The following is an 18,947-nucleotide window of genomic DNA, read 5'->3' on the forward strand; positions in this document are numbered from 1 at the left end:
ATATCTTTTCATATTTTTTCTATTATTTACTTATTTAGAAAATTTTATATTGGTACTATATATACATCATTTGTATCCCACTTTCCTCCCTCCAACTCTTGTGTTCCACCACATGTCTCAAATTCATGATCTCTAATTTAATATATGCACATATTAATATATATATACATATATGTGCAAATAAAGCCTACTTAGTTTTTTAGTATTACTTATATTTATTTACTTTATTTGGGATCAGATAGCCTATCAGAGGGCTCACCTCAGGAGAAGACAGAGTTCTTCTATACTTGGTAGCTGTTAATTGCCAATAACTCTTAATCTAGGTGTGAGACCTTGCGAGATTTCCTCTATCTGCATTGGCATAGCAAATGTTGCTGTTGTTACTGTTGTTCAGGTCTGGTTTAGGCAGGCATGTTTTGAAATTTCATGGGTACAATGTCCTGTCATATAAAGAAGATACTATCTCACAGCAGACATCTGGTCTTCAGGCTCTTACAGTCTTTTCAGGCTTCATTCTTGATGTCCTCTGACCCTAAAGTGTAGGTGTTATAGCACGTATGTAGTCACTGGGGACGGGTAACCCATGACGATTTGTTCTCTGCATTTTGATCAGCTGTGGATTTCTGTAATGGTTCTGATCTACTTGGGAAAGACGTGTGTTTAATGATGTTGAGATCTACACATATCAGTAAGTATAAGAATATATATTCTGAATGGAGTGAGAAAGTTTACTGGTTTGGGAAAGTGACAGTAGTAAGTTATCCTCTAGGTTCCATGACTTGACTAGCCATGGATGGGTGGTTGGCTAGGTTTACAGTATCAGGTATCAATTCCTGCCTATTATGCAGGCCTTAAAACACTTAGACAGCCATTGATTGTTCCCAAGACAAAAGTGCCATCATTGGGCTCTTAGGGATATCTTGAAATGGTGGTCATTGTTGTCATTCACAGATTTTGCAGCTGCATAGGACTATTGACTGTTTCCCCCTTGTCAGCATATATCACACCTTCTGATACTCTGAGAGCTAGTCCTCAGTTCAGTGTCAGGCATGTGAGCCCTTCCTCTGAATTACTGTTCAAGAGATTCAAAGAGATTTTCCCCCAGTTTTCTGCACTATTCCCGTGGCCTTTAGTTGGCCTTCAGAATTTGAAGGCAAAACACTATTGCTGAAGACAACATGCTCTTCAGACACCAGAGTTGGAGGAAATGAGCAGGAACTGATATATTGTTTTGTTTTGTTTTGTTTTAACCTTAAATTACAGCACCAGTTATTATTTTTCTGATATATATTATCCATCCAAGGACTCTCAGGGAGTTGATTGTTTTCTAAATAAATCTATCTCTGTTTTGCTTTTCTGAAAGAATTCTGTAGACCCATCTCATGTTTAAGGGTATTAATTACTTGTGCTTACATTAAAAAAAGAAATTAGATGTTAAAACTTTTAAGACTGTAAAGTCATCAATACCTTGAGAATTGTTCTGAGTATTGTGAAGATATTTTTTTATTCTGGTTTTTTAGATATGTGCCTTTAGTGATACTACATATTTGGGGAATAATGTCCAATTTTTTCAGATATTTAAAGCTGGATTACATTACCTTTTGCCCATGATTTTCTTCAAACCCAGTTGACATTGCTGTTGTGAACTGACAATTTATCACGAATGTAAATGTAGTTATCATTAGTTTTGATATCTGGATTATGTATATGGTTGTTTTAAAAAGTGTCTGGCCTCTGAACAGAGGATTAAACAGTGTCAACAGTTACTATTCATCTTATTACATGACAGAATTCTCTTTTACAACAAAAGATATAATGCCCAAAACAAGCCACAGCTGAAATAATATTTCATTGATCAAATATATGTTTGTTCATAATTTTAGGTTTGTTCACTTACATTAATATGTATATGTCAAGATATTGAAGTTATGTTCATATATGTGTATTTATATCTTAAATAAGGGGCAATTAAAAACTTTTCTTTTAATGTGTAAGTGTTATTTCTATCATTTTTATTTTCAAAAACTGTCCTTGAAATATTGTGCTCTGTGTCTAGTCTCTGTGAGCTGTGAAAGTGCAGGGCTTAATTGAAGTCCTGGTTGGAACATTCTATGATGCTGGTGATCTACCTAGATATTTTAAATTGTTTTAGATGCAGATTCTTTAGAAAACAGCTACAAAGGCAATCTATGACTGGATCAAGCAGGATGCTGGAACAAACACATCTCAGCATTTCAGCATCCTTCATAATGAATCTTGTCAGGGTCACTCCAACTTCCTTGGTGTCGGGTCCTTTTGTTCTGTGAACATATAAACTTTCACAGGTGATGTACATTTTTGTATAACCACATATATGGAACGTGCAGTGTGCACAATTAAGCTAAAAAAGATTTTTCTGTTTTTTGTTTGAGTAGGTGAAAGGCATTTCTTCATAAGCCAGTCTGGACTGTAGCACCGGACTGTAATACATAGTTTTCGTCTATGCCATAGGAAAGGATGGCATGATAAATCCTGAAGACTCTGTGGCCAACAGGATTTATTGGCTATGTAGAAACATTTTCTCACGTCTCAGCCAGCCTCAGGGCTGTTCCCAAGTAGAGGGATCAGCCATACATGTTATCCATTTTGTTGCTCTTGATTTCTTTTAACCTGTCTGTAGCCAAGATCTTCAGGCAATCTCCCCTAGTCAAATCTGATTTTTTATTTAATTTGGAGAGAGTGACAGGTTTTTTGTTTCCTTTCCCAAACACAACACATTTCCTGATTTCCATTTTGAAGTTAAGAGATCCATAGTTTGATTTAATTTAGCAGTCCTTTCTAAAACCCAGTGTTTTCCAGCAGCTGTATTATCTTTCTCATTGACATTAAAAATTTAAACTCAATAATTTATTATTTAATCTATTCCTTTGAAATACCGAGTCCCCTCTTTTCCTATGAGCATTTTCTTTAAAGTCCTGTTAGATGTCTCCACTATTGCTTGTATTTATAAGATCTTAAGATATATCTGTAACATTTTCTATGACATAATTTCTAAAATATTGTTGTATTTTATCAAGAGCCAATCATGCAGGAATGGACTTGAGGCAAGCAAGAAAGCTAACTGGAGGTGCCCACTGCTCCAATATCTGTGATGGGTGTGGCCTAGTAGGCAAAGTCCCTAGGTAGCTCATCTCTAGATTGATTCTTGCTCCTGATTGCCTTTCCATGCTTGTTTTTCCTGTATCCTTCATATATGTGTGTAGACATATATTACATATACACACAAAAAATTACATAGCATAAAAATCTATATGTTATTCATTGCCTATGCTCTTATGTGATTGCTTTTATTTGCCAGGAAGATTCTTTTAGAATCATTACTCGGACGATTTTATAATTCTTTTTTTTTTTTTCAATGTACTAATCTTTTAATCATGTCTCAATTCAGTCAAGCTAACAATGAAAATTTAACCATCACAATCTTGAAGATAAAAAGTTCAAACCTAGGTCTTCAGATTCTAGTCCTGCTGTGTGGTGCCCACTCTCTGTGTAGGGATGGCAATGTTTCTGAGCTTGACTTTCTTTTTTTTTTTTTTTTTTTCAATGCAGTTTATTCAGAAACCTTGAACAATCCTCGGACCCTGGGGAAAGCCAGCCCACAGCTTAAATAGCCTCTGGGTAGCCAACCCAGGCGTGCATTCTTAACAATGACTCCTAAATAGGTCCAAGTAGATTTTTCAGCCCCTCCTGCAGAATAACTAAATCTGGGAGTCTAGTGAAAAGGTGTGTATGTGTGGGGGGGAGGATAAAAGGACATAGAGGTGACAAGAGTTCCACAAGAAGACCAACAGAGTCAACTAACCGGGGTACAGAGGCGCCTGTGGCATCTGCAGCACCAACCAGGGACTATGGGTGGAATGGACCTAGATGCCCTACATATATGTAGTGGGTGGGCAGCTCAGGCTTCAATGTGGATATACTAGCAAAGGGAGCAAGGGTTGTCTCTGACAAGGACTCTGCTGCCTGGATTTTGATCACATCCCCTTGACAAGACTGCCATACCAGGCCACAGGTGAAGTGGATGGACTCAGTCCTCCCTCAACTTGATGAGCTGGGGTGGGGGGGAGGGAAGTTCTCAGGAATAGGGGAGGAGGAGGGAAGTGCGAGGGTTGGACTTGAAGGAGAAAAGCAAGGGGGCTAAGACCAGGATGTAAAAATGAATAAATAAATAAATAATGTAAGAAATTTATACAATACACTCAAAAATTTACAGAAATTAAAATTAATAAGTAAATCAGGGCTGCGGACATAGTTCACTGAGGAAGAGCACTTGCTACACAAGGGTGAGGTTCAGAGGTTTGATTCCAGTATTCAAGTAAACAGTACATGTAATATTCACATGAAACAAGTCAGATACTCAAATAATATGTCATAATAACACATATCAAATATAAACTATCATTTCTTAGGCTTGAGTTAATATTAAGTAGAAATTGTAAGCAGCAAAAGTAACCCATGATAAGTAGATTATTTGACATAATATATATATATACACATATATCTACATACATATATATATATATATGTCAAACATATATATTTGTCCTCCCTGCCCCTTTCCAAGACTACTGATTGGGGAGGACCTCCTCCCCTTTCATCTGACCCTGTTTTATCAGGTATCTTCAGGGTTGGCTGCAAAGTCCTCCTCTGTAGCCTAGCAGGACTGCTCCTCCCTTGTGGGGTGGGGAGGTCAAAGAGCCTGCCATTGACTTCATGTCAGAAATAGTCCCTGTTCCCCTCACTATGGGAAATCAATTGGTTCCTGATATATATATCTATATATTTCCCTAGAACTATGAAAATTATCTCTATACAAAAGGTTAACCCTTTGAATTTTTTTTACTGTTTTAAAATGGAATTTTAAGTTCGTCCAAGTGAGAACAGTTTGATAATTTTTCTTAGAATTTGATTTTTATGTATCATCTCTTAGCAGCTCTTAATCTCCAACTTCTCACTCTAATGGCACCATACTTTGGCACCTAATTTTCTCAGCCACACTAGTACGCACAAAATGCCTTAAAATAGTTACAGAAATTCTTTTGGTGACAACTGGAGTACATGATGATGGGAGGAGAGCTTAACATGTTGGAGGTGTGTCCAAGGACACACTCTTTCTGCTCCACTCCATAGTATGGTACCACAAGGTACATACTTCAAATGCCAACAGTGCCAAAGCTGAGAAACAACATATCTGAATAAGACTGTGGAGTAAAGGGTAGCTAACACTTATCAGCTCCCCTTTATACATCCAGTAAAATTCTTTTTTTTAAAATTTTTTATTATTAGTTACATTTTATTAACTCTGTATCCCAACTGTATTCCACTCTCTCATTCTCTCCCAAACCCTCCCTCCCTCCCTCCCTCATTTCCTCCCTGCCCCTTTCCAAGTCCACAGATTGGGGAGGACCTCCTCCCCTTTCATCTGACCATGTTTTATAAGGTATCTTCAGGGCTGGCTGCAAAGTCCTCCTCTGTGGCCTAGCAGGACTGCTCCTCCCTTGTGGGGTGGGGAGGTCAAAGAGCCTGCCAATGAGTTCATGTCAGAAATAGTCCCTGTTCCCCTTACTATGGGAAACTAATTGGTTACTGAGCTACCACAGACTACATTCGAGCAGAGGTTCTAGGTTATATCCATACATGGTCCTAAGACTTATAACCAAACCTTCGGCATCGTGCAGGGAATCATATGAAAGAAGGGGAGTTAGTATGACGTGGAAAGGATAGTTGCTTCACAAGGACCAAATATATCTGGGCACAGGGGTCTTTTCTGAGACTGTTTCTCCACCAGTAGAGTTCTAATACGTCTTTGAATAATTTCATTGAATTACACAGTGATATAGCTTTTTTTTTTTTTAAATTTGAGAATATTACCCTAGTTTTCTTTGTGCAGTGCTAAAATTGAACCATGGATTTGCATATGGTGGAGAAGACTTCTACACTGATATAAAACCAAATAATTTTTTATGAGTGTATTTTACAACTATACATAAACAAGGGTCAGAGAAGTCTGGAGCTTTGTAGTTACAAAGTCAAAAAATATGGATTTAAATTTATGCTTACTTGCAATCCTCCTTGTATTAAATTTTTGTACAAGGTTACTTATCTGTCTAATATTTATTACTGTGATCATAAAAAAATCACAAATGGCAGTTGGGCACATCCTTGGACATTTGTCTTTCAGAGTTGTGAGAAGTATAATGAGAATAAGAAAGGGGACCAGTCACATCTCTGCCCTGAGGCTCAGGTACTCCTGCTGGGAAATTACATGATCTCTAAACATCCAGCTCTAGCTATGACACTGGATGCAAACACAAGCTCAGTGACATCTATCCTCGAGGGTTCATCCAGTGTGGGAAGAAGTCCCATAACAAAGAGAATAATTTCCTGGACTGCTAATTCATTTTCTCAGAAACCTTGGTCTTAGGATACACATTCTCGTTTAACAAATGGGATGTTTTGGAGATTCATAGAAGATAATGATTTTCTTTCCTAAATGGGAAAATAAATTCCTAGTGAAGTTCTCAAGTACAGATCACTTTACTTCCCGTTATGCTATTCCTAGAGTGACACACTCATATCTATACTAACGACTATAACCTTCATTGTTATTAACTGCCACCCTCTCAGAACAATGAGGAGGAAGACATCAGAGTTCTGATAACAGGGAAGGCTCCAGAAAACAAAGGTGAGCTGTGAATATTCCTTGCCTGGAAAATTTCTCTTCAGACCATGGTGGGTTATTTACATGCTACTCTTTTCTGCCCTAATTCCTAGGAAAGCTTAGGAAAACCAAGGGAAATAATGTTCAGAGACATCGGAGTTTTATCTGCATTTTTTTTTTCCTCTGGATGTGTGGAGATAAAATGGGTGTGAGGAAAGAGGAAGTGGGGCTTTCTGGAGAACAAACACTAGCAGTTGTGCTATTTGTATGCTGTGTGTTCACTAAGCCCCAAACATCGTAAGCGGTAACTCCAGTTCTCACTCTGGAATCGAAGATGGGTTAGTTGTTGGTGTCGTTTTCTTCTCCTCTTATTACAGATGCAGTTCACGAAGCAAATGGTTACAGAAAGAAACTCTTCAGTGACTGAGTTCATTCTTATGGGATTAACAGTTAAACAAGGGCTCCAGTTGCCCCTGTTTGTCCTCTTCTTACTAAACTACACAGCGACTGTGGTGGGAAACTTGAGCTTAATGAATCTCATTTGCCTAAATTCACATCTTCACACTCCCATGTACTTTTTCATCTTCAATCTGTCCTGCATTGATTTCTGTTATTCATTTGTTTGTAACCCCAAAATGCTGATGAGTTTTGTTTCAGAGCGGAAAACCATCTCCTATACAGGATGCATGAGTCAGTTGTTTTTCTTCTGCTTTTTTGTCAACTCTGAATGCTATGTGCTGACAGCCATGGCCTACGATCGCTATGTGGCCATCTGTCAGCCCCTCCAGTACACAACTGCCATGTCGCCTAAGATCTGCTTTCTGCTGATGTTTGGTTCTTACTTGATGGGTTTTGCGGGTGCCATGGTCCACACAGGGTTTATGACCAGGCTCAGTTTTTGTAATTCTAACATCATCAACCACTACATGTGTGACATCTTCCCTCTCCTTCAGCTTTCCTGCAGTAGTACTTATGTCAATGAGCTTGTGAGCTCTGCTGTGGTGGGAACAATTATCATTTTATCTAGCCTCATTATCTTAGTCTCATATGCCATGATCCTGTTCAATATCATTCATATGTCATCAGGTAAAGGCTGGTCCAAAGCCTTGGGCACTTGTGGGTCTCACATCATAACTGTTAGTCTCTTCTACGGATTTGGGCTGCTTGCTTATGTCAAGCCATCATCTGCTGAGACTGTGGGCCAGGGAAAATTCTTCTCAGTGTTTTACACTCTTGTGGTGCCCATGCTGAATCCTCTCATTTACAGCCTCAGGAACAAGGATGTCAAACTTGCTGTGAAGAGAACCATGAAGAGAGTCACAAGCTGGGGCAACAGTAGGGCTTTTTAGCCCTGCTCCACTGCATTTCTGTCTCCCCTCTTCTTTGTCTTTCTCATTCCATTTCTTCTATTCTGTTTTCTTCTCCTCTTTCTAGAGGCTGGAGAGGGACTTCTACCATAATAGCTTTCCTCCCGCTACTATGAAATGTACCTTTGGTATCTAATTTTTTCCATCAAAGTTGTTTTCAGTTTCATATGGCTCCAAGACATTGGTTATTGCCAGTATCAGATCGAGACCCTGTTCTTTTGTCTTTCTGTTCCTAAAGATAACAATACCTATGGCTTTTTGTTGTGTTCCTCTTCTGTGCAAGGAAATTTATAGATTGTGTTCTTTTTCTTTTTATGTTCTTTTTCTTTCTTTCTTGTACTTCTAAGACAATTTTTATTTTTCTTTTTTGCTTGTTTTGCTTCATGAGACAATGGGAGTTTTATTTTATTTTATTTTTTTCAATGCAGTTTATTCAGGAACCTTGAACAATCCTTGGACCCTGGGGAAAGCCAGCCCACAGCTTAAATAGCCTCTGGGTAGCCAACCCAGGTGTGCCACCTGGGCAATGCAGATAGGTCCACATACATGGAAGCAAGCCAGATCCTCAGCCTTAGCCAAATGTGGAATTGTTCATGACAGAGAGCACTCACCATCGGGAAGGTGGAAGGCGGAAACCAGCTCCATCTTTAAGGCATAGCATTCCGCAGCTCTCTACAGTTCCCCCTTTTTGTTTTAGACGCATCAGGCAAGAGTAGAGGTCTGATCTCTGATATTAGAAATAAATTGGGACTTTGTACCGATGTTCGTTTGGGTGTCATCCACCCAAAGAGCATCAGACCCGTCTGATACCTTTTTCTCAGAGGCGGGACCTGGGGCATCAACCCGCATGCAACCAGACATGCTCTTCTCTGGGTCCAAAGCAGCTGACCCTGAGTGCAGTGCTTAGCCTCGCATCCTGAGCGTAACATTTTAGCTTTTTATGGTATCCAACCATGCTTGGGGAGAATGTCCTGCTTCAATGGCTGTAAAGGCCTGAATGATCATGGCTGCATCACACTGTTGTGAGACTCTAATCTTGCATATATACCACAGGCAAACCAAGGAGACCAACACCAGAAGGCCTGCTAATGCTCCCATGCCCGCCCATTCCTTCAGATGATTCATGGCTGCAGCAATCCATGATGATAATCCTGCGGCTAGTCCTGCGTCCACTCTGGTAGAATTTACTGTGACAATGGCAATGGGAGTTTTATTAACTCAATTAGATGAGATAAAAGATGACAAAATGCAGATATGGCATAGTTGTCAAATTTTAAATTATTTGGCTTCCCCTAAAGGTTTTATTTTATTTTTTTTAATAATTTTAATTTTTTATATTAACCACAGGTTATTTACTTTGTATCTCAGCCATAGTCCCCTCTCTCATTCCCTCCCAAAAGTTTTTTTTTGTAATTCTATACTTTTACTCCTACATCTATAATGTAATCTATAATGAAACATTGTACTTTATTTAAATAATATTTGATTCCTACAAGTCTCCAAGGATATTATCAGCCTATTCCACCACCACAATTATGACAACACAAATAGTCTGATATCTGGTTTTAAATAGAGCTGAAAACGTCACTGTCTTTCTCTGATATAAGGATTCAGCTATGATTTTTTTTAACATGACATACTCACATTCCTGGCCATACAACACAGGGTCATTTATTTCCTCTGATATTTATATATGAAAAAAAATGAAATTCTATGAAAACAATCTATTTACTTCCACTAAAAACCAAACCACAGATACGCTTAAGGTCTAGGGATAAAGTACATATATGCTTTTGTTTGAGTCTAGTCTCAGGGCCAAAAGCAATATGCATATCTATATTGTTATTTATATATGTATCCATTATCTGGCTAAAGAAATAATTACGTGACTTTTTTTCTCTTAACATTTTATATATTTTATTTTTTATTTTTATTAATTACAGTTTATTAACTTTGTATCCCCCCTGTACCTCTCTCCCTCCTCCCCTCCCAATCCCACCCTCCCTCTTCCCCACCCGTGTCCCTCTCCCAGTCCACTGAAAAGGGAGGTCCTCCTCCCCTTTTCTTTTTTAAGGCCACAGAGCTTATGAATCAGAGGCTATAATAATCCCTATTGTACATTGGAAGAAGAAAAGAAAGGACAGATAATTGTAGGGAAAAAAAACAGGCAGACCCCTATGGAGTTGTTTCATAATGATTTCAGAAGTTTGGATTGCGTTGGAAAATAGAGCCAGCCACGATGCATGTTATAGGAGTAATGCAGAGATTTAAGATTGAGTTTAAAAAGCTCATGATCCTATAGTGTGCGCAGTTAAGTGCACGTATTTAAGTGGCACAGGCATAGGAGACAGAGAAATATTTTCATATTCCTTTAAAATTAGTGATCATTTTTCTAGGATGGTGAGACTGAGGAGATGGATTGAGGAAGCTTTCCCAATCAGTCATGTTCTCTTAGCTAAATATATATTTACAGAGCCTAGCTAATGTCACATATTTATTTGTAGAGAAATATGACTGAGCCAGGCAAACACAAAAAAAGTTAATTGTACTGTATCCCATTTTCTTTCGTGTGTATATACAGGACTTGAATCGCTCATAACTCATGGTCCATCATGTACATAGATGGCTTTTGCCGGGGACACCAGGATAAACTTTCAGTTATTCTACTTAGGGTACCAACAACAGGCCAAAGAAACAGGTGAACACAAGTCAAGCTGGAAAAACAATGAGTTTGTTGGGGTTGCTCACAGGAGTCCATTTGAGGGGTTACTGTCAGGAATGTAGGAGACTCAGGTATACTCTGCTAATAGGGCCTGGCCATCACAGACAATGGCTCGCTAAAGCATCATGGCTGACAAGCAGTCATCTCTACATAAAGCCTTGTCATCTTCAGGGACCGTTACTGATAACATATTCTTGAGACAACAGGTTGTGAATATTGTGAGGTTCTTGATTAGACACAGCCTTACCTTTTCTACCAGGACAGACTGTTTCAGTTCTGTGTAAATAATATAGAAAACAGTAGGTATGTGCAGCTGGAGTGAGATTAACCTTTAAACTGTGATTCTTTTATTTATGTATAACATGATATTTGAATAGTTCTAAAACACATGTTTGGAAATATAGAATGAGAAATCCTTACACTAGTTAAATCTTTACATAAATCTGAATAAAATTGCACTAGAGGTAAGAATTTTTATGTATTGCAACATTTATGTGATTACCAAACATGCTTAAAGTTAACTTCTCAAGAATACTCTATATTTTTGTAATTTTTGCTTTATTCCTTACTTCATATGATGAATTAGATTTATGAAAAACAGTTTGAAATCTACTTAAATGTACACATTTTACTAGACATGCAAGATTTCTTAATGATCAGCTGTGTAAAACCCAAACCTAAATGCACTTAATAAAAAGTAAATATTAAATTATAAGTTCAAACTACAAAGTATTGTTCTTTTTTAGTCAATAGCAGAACAATGTGTGGTTCAGTTCTGTGAAGTAAACAGGCTTATTTAGTTATTCATTTATCTATCTATCTGTCTGTCTGTCTATCTCATCTGCGTGTGTGTATGGTGTTCATATGAGTCTGTGGACACATGAGGTTTGAGTGTACATGTGTGTACACATAGATGCCTGAAATTGATATCAGGGTCCTTTTCCATCATAATCTACTTATTTATTGAGTTGTAGTCTTTCAGTTGATTTCAAAGCTCACCAATAAAGTTGGTCGAGATAGCCAGCTTTCTCCAAAGACATCTTTTCTTTACCTTTTGAGTACTTCAATTATGGGCAAATCAAGGTACACACTTGGAAATTATATAGATTCTCAGGTTTGACCTCCAGTCCTTTCTGTTCCTGCCTGATGTGGTTATAACTTATAATTATGATTTTAAATAACATAATAAATATAGAACATCTGTGAGCTCAGTTGTTTTTTATTCCTTTCTCATTCTTTTTACTTTTATTAAAAATGACTCTTTTCTCATATAGTATATACTTATTACAGTCTCTCCTCCCTCAACCCCTCCCAGTTCCTTTCCTTCTCTCTTCCCATCCAGATTCAATCTCTTTATGTCTTTCATTAGAAAAGAAGAGACTTGTAAGAGATAACAACAAAACATAACAAAATAAAATATAATAAGATAAAACAAAAAAACACCACATCAGAGTTGAACAAGGCAAACCAAAAGAAAAAGAGCCCCAAAGAAGTTACAAGACTCAGAGACTCACTCGTTCACTCACTCAGGAGTCCTCCAAAAACACACTAAACTTAAAGCCATAATACATATGCAGAGGATCTTGTGCAGACCTGTACAGATTCTGTGCTGCTTCAACCTCTACATGTTCATTTAAGCTTTGGCCAGCTGATTTGGAGGGCTTTGATCTCCTATTATCCTCCATTCCCTTTGGCTCTTACACTCTTTCTGCTTCCTCTTCTGATGGGTTCCCTGAGCTTGATGGGAGGGATTTGATGGAGACATTCCTTTTAGAGTTGATGGTTCCAAGGTTTCTTTCTTTCTCTGTGTAATTTCTATTTGTTTCCATCTGCAACGCAGAAAACTTCTGTAATGATGGCTGAATAAGGCACTGATCTGTGAGTATAGAAGAATATCATTAGAAGCCATTTTTCTATTTTTGTTACTTTTTAAAAATATTTGGTTTTTCCCTAGGTCTCTGGGCTATGTAGACTCTGGTTCTTGGTCATGAAGCAGTATAGGCAATAGATTCCATGTCAGGGAGTGGGCCTTAAGTCAAATCAGACAGTGGTTGGTTACTTCCACAGCTTTGTACCCCCCATGCCTTAGAATATTTTCCTGAGAGAATAGCATTATAGATGTAAAGTTTTGTGGCAGGGTCGTTTGTGGATTTCCATGGGTCAACAAATCAATGAGATTATATCCCAGACCCAGTACTGGTACAGGAGAAAAGTTCCTGAATGTGTGAAATGAACACCATTTTCATGAGCACTCTGATCAAGAATTAATAAATGGGACCTGGTGAAACTGAAAAGCTTCTGTAAGGCAAAGAGCGACATCACTGAGGTAAAGCAGCAGCTTACAGAATGGAAAAATATTTTTCCAACTCAACAGAGGACTAACATCCAAAATATATAAAGATCCCTAGAAACTGGATATTAAAAAATAAAATAATACAAATTTAAAATGGGGCACAGATTTAAATAAAGAGTTCTCAATAGAGTAAACTCAAATGGCTGAGAAACAAAGAAAATATGAATGTGTTTAGTCATTAGGGAAATGCAAGTCACAACTGCTTTGAAATTCCATCTTATATCTGTCAGAATGGCAAGAACTATAATAGAAATGGCAGCTCATGCTGGTAAGGACGTGGAGCAAAGGAAACCCTATTCTGCTGCTGGTAGGAGTACAAACTTATACATCCACTACAGAATTCAGTATGATGCTTTCTCACAAAGTTAGGAATCAGTCTTCCTCAAGGTCCAGCCATACCAGTTTCGAGCATATACTCAAAGTATGCTCCATTCTACCGCAAGGATACTCGCTCAACCATGTTCGTTGCTGCTCTATCAAAAGTAGTCAGAAATTGGAAACAATTATCCCTTAACATAAGAATAGATTTTTTAAAATGTGGTACATACATTCATAAGGTATCAGCTGCTTAAAAATGGCATCATGAAATTTGCAAGAGAGTGGATAGAACGTGAAAAATTTATCATGATCAAAGTAACCCAGACCCAGAAAGACAAATATGGTATGATTTATAAAACACAAATATGTGTAATATGAATCTTTTTCTGTCATTAAATCAATAAGTTGTTGCCAGATGCCACAGCTTAGAGAGATCTGAAAGGCATTATGCTTAGTGAAAAGCAAAACAAAACAACAACAAAAAACAACTACAATACTCTGTGAGCAGCTCCAGAGGTCACATGTAGTAGGAGTTCATCAATCATCCTCAAGTTAGTCATCCATAGAGATGATGATGAGATCACTGTTGTCAGAGAATAAGATGATGATGTTAGTGGTGAGGATATATAGATTATATCTGGCTGCTGTTTTATATTGGTAGAATAATTTTGTATCTTTATAGTGGTGAGCGTTATTACAATACATAAGTAGGATTGAGTTTTACATATCTATGCAGAGACCCTTGAAAATACACACACACAAACACACACATACACACACAAACACATGCACACACACAGAGAGGGAGAGAGAGTGTTGGGAGAGGGAGGGAGTACCTGAAAGCTGAACAGTATCTGTGGTCTAGTTAACATTATTGTACCAGTGTCAGTTTCTTACTGTTGTTATTGTTTTACACTTGTAATGTCACCGTGGGCAGAAGCTGGATGAGAGGAGTTTGTGTATCACTTTAAAAACTTTATGTGAATCCTTATTTAATAATTTTAAGGACTTGTTTTGATTTTCTCATCTCCTATATGCCCAAGGAGTCGGGACACCACTGCCCAGCCACCCTGGATGTCTTAACCAAATGGTTGCTTTCTCCCCTTCTATTGAATTCTTCCAGGATGTTTTCATGACATCCCACACACATGTGGGCATAGCTTACCCAGTCCTCAAAAACATTCCCTTTCTTTTAGAACTTTTTTAGTGTAATGCAAAGACTATCTCATTCACTAGTTGTAAGCCCCTGTGTGTATGTGTGTGTGTGTTTAGGGCATCGCATTCTTTTAATCTCCTTAAATTTTGCCCTGTATTGAAGGCTGAAGCCTTTCAGACATTTATGTGGACCAGTGAGAGAACTACTTGGTCAAATGAGCATCGACAGATGTTGATTCCTTCCTGTATTCTCCTGCTACGGGACACTGATGCTTCCACTACCTGTAGTTGGCTCACTTATTACAACTAACACAATAAGGGCTATAAGTGAACTCTTCACCACTCAGTTAACTTATTTCACTTTCTTTTCACGCCCACACTGACTTGTGTATAGGAAGTTATTAATGAATGCTTGTTGAGTGGAAGAAGCAATTATAGTAAATAGAAATTTAATGGTGAACCTTAACATACAATTTTGAGGGAAATTTCAATTTCTGTTCATGTGTATACTAAAATTAACAAAGAATCCTCTGGAATATGTTGCTAACAACCTCTGAACACTAAATCTAGCAATGTTATTCAGATAATTTTAAGTTAAAAATTTTTACATTAAAATATAGAGTATATCAATTCTTACTTAAAATATATCAAAATACATGGATATAGTAGATACGGTTATATATACTTATATATACTCATATTTGCTTATATATATATATATGCATATACTTATATCCATGTATTTATGGAAATTGTGAAGTTATGTTTTTTTGAAATGGATGTTCCTAAGATAAATATCAAGTCATTTTACTGATTTAATTTTATTCTATTATGGATAAAGCTTTGTCTGAACAATGCAAGATAATTAAACTATCATGAAGTAAAGGGTCATTCCAATTTTATGTATTTTAAAGTATCAGTGACTAAGAATAAATAACCTGTTTTCATCCCTGATATATGTGTAACTCAACACTAAAGTGCCCATCAAATGATGTATGTATAATGATCATGTGACATCATAGACATTGTAGGTTTATTACTCCACTTATAAAATGCACTGCAATTATTTTATTTAGGGGAAAATAGATGGATCTGAGAACCATCATGTTAAGCAAAATAAGCTAATCATACAAAGACAAGTGTTATATATTTTCTTTTGTATGCGGAATCTATAGAGAAATATTAAAGGGCATAAGTGCGAATTGGTAGTATTAGGGTTGTAAAAGAGAAAAAGGAGTGGAGAGACAGGAAATAGAAAGAGTAGCGTGACATGAATATGAATACATTCAAAATTTATTAGATGCAACTCTTGCTTTGTATAATTAATACATATTAAAATATTTAAAATGAGCATAACAAATAAATTTATTTCAATTGCATACATATTTTTACTAAAACTAATTTACTTCATAGACATTCACTTAGCGAAAATTTTAATGATATTAATTGTATTTACATCTTTTTAAATCTATACCCAGTGGACTAGACAGTCCCTGGAGAAAAGTGGGATTTAAACATAAATTGTTTTTTCCCCCTTCATATTTGATCACCATGGAGTGTTCCTTGGGGGAACCTGTACATGGATTTATAATCAGGTCCAAAAGGACTATAAGCAGGCCATCCTTTATGTAAATGGTGGCTCTGGAGTGACGTTTGTGAATTTCCTTTACTGTTTGGGGGGAAATTACTAGTTAGAAGTGTTATTCACATCTCTGAGTGACTCCTGTGATGTTCGGATTGTGAGACCTGTGCAATCATACTTTTGCTACACTGGATTTTGTGATGACTTTTGGCTACCTCTTGTCATATTTGAATCCACCTCGTAGGCAGTGGAGGTGAGACCTATATAAAGGACTGTTGAGAAACAAGAAAAGGTGAGTTCATTCATTCCCTACTCATGTCTCCAATTCCTTTTTTGGGTAAAAAAAAAGAGAGTAGTTATTACATTGAACAACAACAGCAATCAGTAGTATGGAGCTCACACTCCACTGCTTGTCTGTAGTATTCTTGCTTCCTCTTCAGTTTGATAGCAAGACAAGCATAATAGGTCCAGGTTACACATTAATTACAGTGATACCTTAGCAGGAAGGAGATATTTATTTAAAAAGAATACTGAAGTACCGTGTGCATAAAGAGTTTATATATAATAAGAATACATTTGGGGCATTAAAATATTTGTCATTAATGAAACCCACACCCATATTAATTAGTATTTTCTCTTCCATGTCTTTGTAGACCCATGAAAGTAAATCCTCCATTCCTCTGAGAAGCTAGAATAGAGTAGAAGAAAATGTGAAGAAACACTGAAGAATAAAATTAGATATCATAGAATTAAAAAGATAAATATCAAGATGCTTGGATATCTCTCATACCTGTTATCAGTTGTTAGCTTCACAGAGACTTCCAGTAAGTTCAATGGAAACTGTACCCAGTGTGAGGAATGTATCCGTGGGTCTGATGCCCTACAGGAATTCAGTTTATGGACACCACAGAAGAACTAGGTTACCTAATGGGAAGTAAGGAGCAGATGAAAGGGAGTAAATTTTGTAAACCACATCCCACTACCTAAGTTTATCAGTGGATAGGCTTCAGGCCAGTCACACTACCTAAATATGCTAAGGCAAGCAGAGAGGAATATTACTGTAATACTCAGTTATGAAGATTAAAAAAGGCAGGAGTGACACATTTGCAGGAAAAGAAGAGTGTGATAATATATCCAGGTGACAAATAACTTTTTCTTTTTTTAGTCAATAATATTTTTATGATTATTATTTATTACAATCCATTCAATTTGTCCCAGCTGTGGCCCCCTCCCTTTTCTCTCTCTATGCCCCTCCCTTAGACCACTCCCTTCTATCTGAACTTGGCCTATCAGGTCTCATCAGGACTGGCTGCATTGTCTTCCTCCATTGCCTGGCAAGACTGCACCCCACAAGGGGAGGTAATCAAAGAGCAGCCACTGAGTTCATGCCAAAGACAGCTCCTGCTCCCATTACTAGGTAACCCACTTGGAGACTGAGTATATAGCTACATCTGAGCAGGGGTTTTAGGTCCTCTCCATGCATGGTCCTTGGTTGGGATATTAGTCTCTGCAGGGCCTGCTAGGCCCAGCTTTGTTTTGTTTTTTTCTGTTGGACTCCAATGATCAAAGTATTCAAGCAGAAGCTGAGACTCATAGCCAAACTTTGGACAGAATGCATGGAATTTTATGAAAGAAGGGAATGATAGAAAGACCTGGAGGGACAGGAGCTTCAAAAAGAGACCAATAGAGCCAAAAGATAACTTTTTCAATTTTGCCAAATTCTTCTGCTGTTGAAAGCTTAGAAATTAGAGCTGTTTGGTTCAATAATACAATTTTCTTCTCTCCTAGATTTTCAGTGATAAGCATGCTGGCCAGAAATGGCTCCTTTGTGACTGAGTTTGTCCTTGCTGGTTTGACAGATCGTCCGGAGCTCCAGCTGCCCCTCTTTTGCCTGTTTCTAATGATCTACATTGTCACAGTGTTGGGAAACTGTGGCCTGATCACCCTGATTGGTCTCAATCCTCACCTTCACACCCCCATGTACTATTTCCTCTTTAATCTCTCCTTCATCGATCTCTGCTACTCTTCTGTCTTCAGTCCCAAAATGCTGATGACCTTCATCTCTGAGAGGAATTCCATCTCTTATGTGGGGTGCATGACTCAGCTGTTCCTTTTTCTCTTCTTTGTCATCTCTGAATGCTACATGTTGACCTCAATGGCCTATGATCGCTATGTGGCCATCTGTAATCCACTGCTGTATAAGGTTACCATGTCCCCTCAGGTCTGTTCTGTGATATCTTTCTCCGCTTATGGGATGGGGTTTGCTGGAGCCTCTGCCCACACAGGCTGCATGCTCAGACTGACCTTCTGCAATGCTAATGTCATTAACCATTACTTGTGTGACATTCTCCCTCTCCTCCAACTTTCTTGTACCAGCACTTACGTCAATGAGGTTGTAGTTCTCATAGTTGTGGGTATTAATATCACAGTTCCCAGCTTTACAATCCTCATTTCCTATGTTTTCATCCTTGCCAACATTCTAAACATCAAGTCCACACAAGGAAGATCAAAAGCGTTCAGTACATGTAGCTCTCACATCATGGCAATTTCTCTTTTCTTTGGATCAGCTGCATTCATGTATCTTAAATATTCTTCTGGATCTATGGAACAAGGAAAAATATCTTCAGTTTTCTACACTAATGTTGGACCCATGCTTAATCCACTGATTTACAGTTTGAGAAACAAGGATGTCAAGGTGGCCTTAAGGAAATCATTGAGTAAGTTTCAGAGAAAAGACAGATTTTAATGAG

The 18,947-nt window shown here is 37.7% G+C and overlaps 2 protein-coding genes across 2 annotated transcripts; both read left to right on the forward strand.

Moving 5' to 3' along the window:
* Window positions 1–7,071: 7,071 nt before the first annotated feature.
* Window positions 7,072–11,673, forward strand: LOC110561340 (olfactory receptor 143-like). The gene is made up of 2 exons (XM_021657719.1): window positions 7,072–8,033; window positions 11,637–11,673. Exons 1-2 carry the CDS (start codon window positions 7,078–7,080, stop codon window positions 11,671–11,673), a joined length of 993 nt encoding a protein of 330 aa, XP_021513394.1. The 5' UTR covers window positions 7,072–7,077.
* A 6,312-nt stretch (window positions 11,674–17,985) lies between these two features.
* Window positions 17,986–18,947, forward strand: LOC110561341 (olfactory receptor 8B3). The gene has a single exon (XM_021657720.2). The coding sequence runs from the start codon at window positions 18,002–18,004 to the stop codon at window positions 18,941–18,943; it is 942 nt and encodes a 313-aa protein (XP_021513395.1). The 5' UTR covers window positions 17,986–18,001; the 3' UTR covers window positions 18,944–18,947.

This window comes from Meriones unguiculatus, chromosome 1 (assembly GCF_030254825.1).
Source record: "Meriones unguiculatus strain TT.TT164.6M chromosome 1, Bangor_MerUng_6.1, whole genome shotgun sequence".
In the NCBI taxonomy this organism is placed as follows: Eukaryota; Metazoa; Chordata; class Mammalia; order Rodentia; family Muridae; genus Meriones; species Meriones unguiculatus.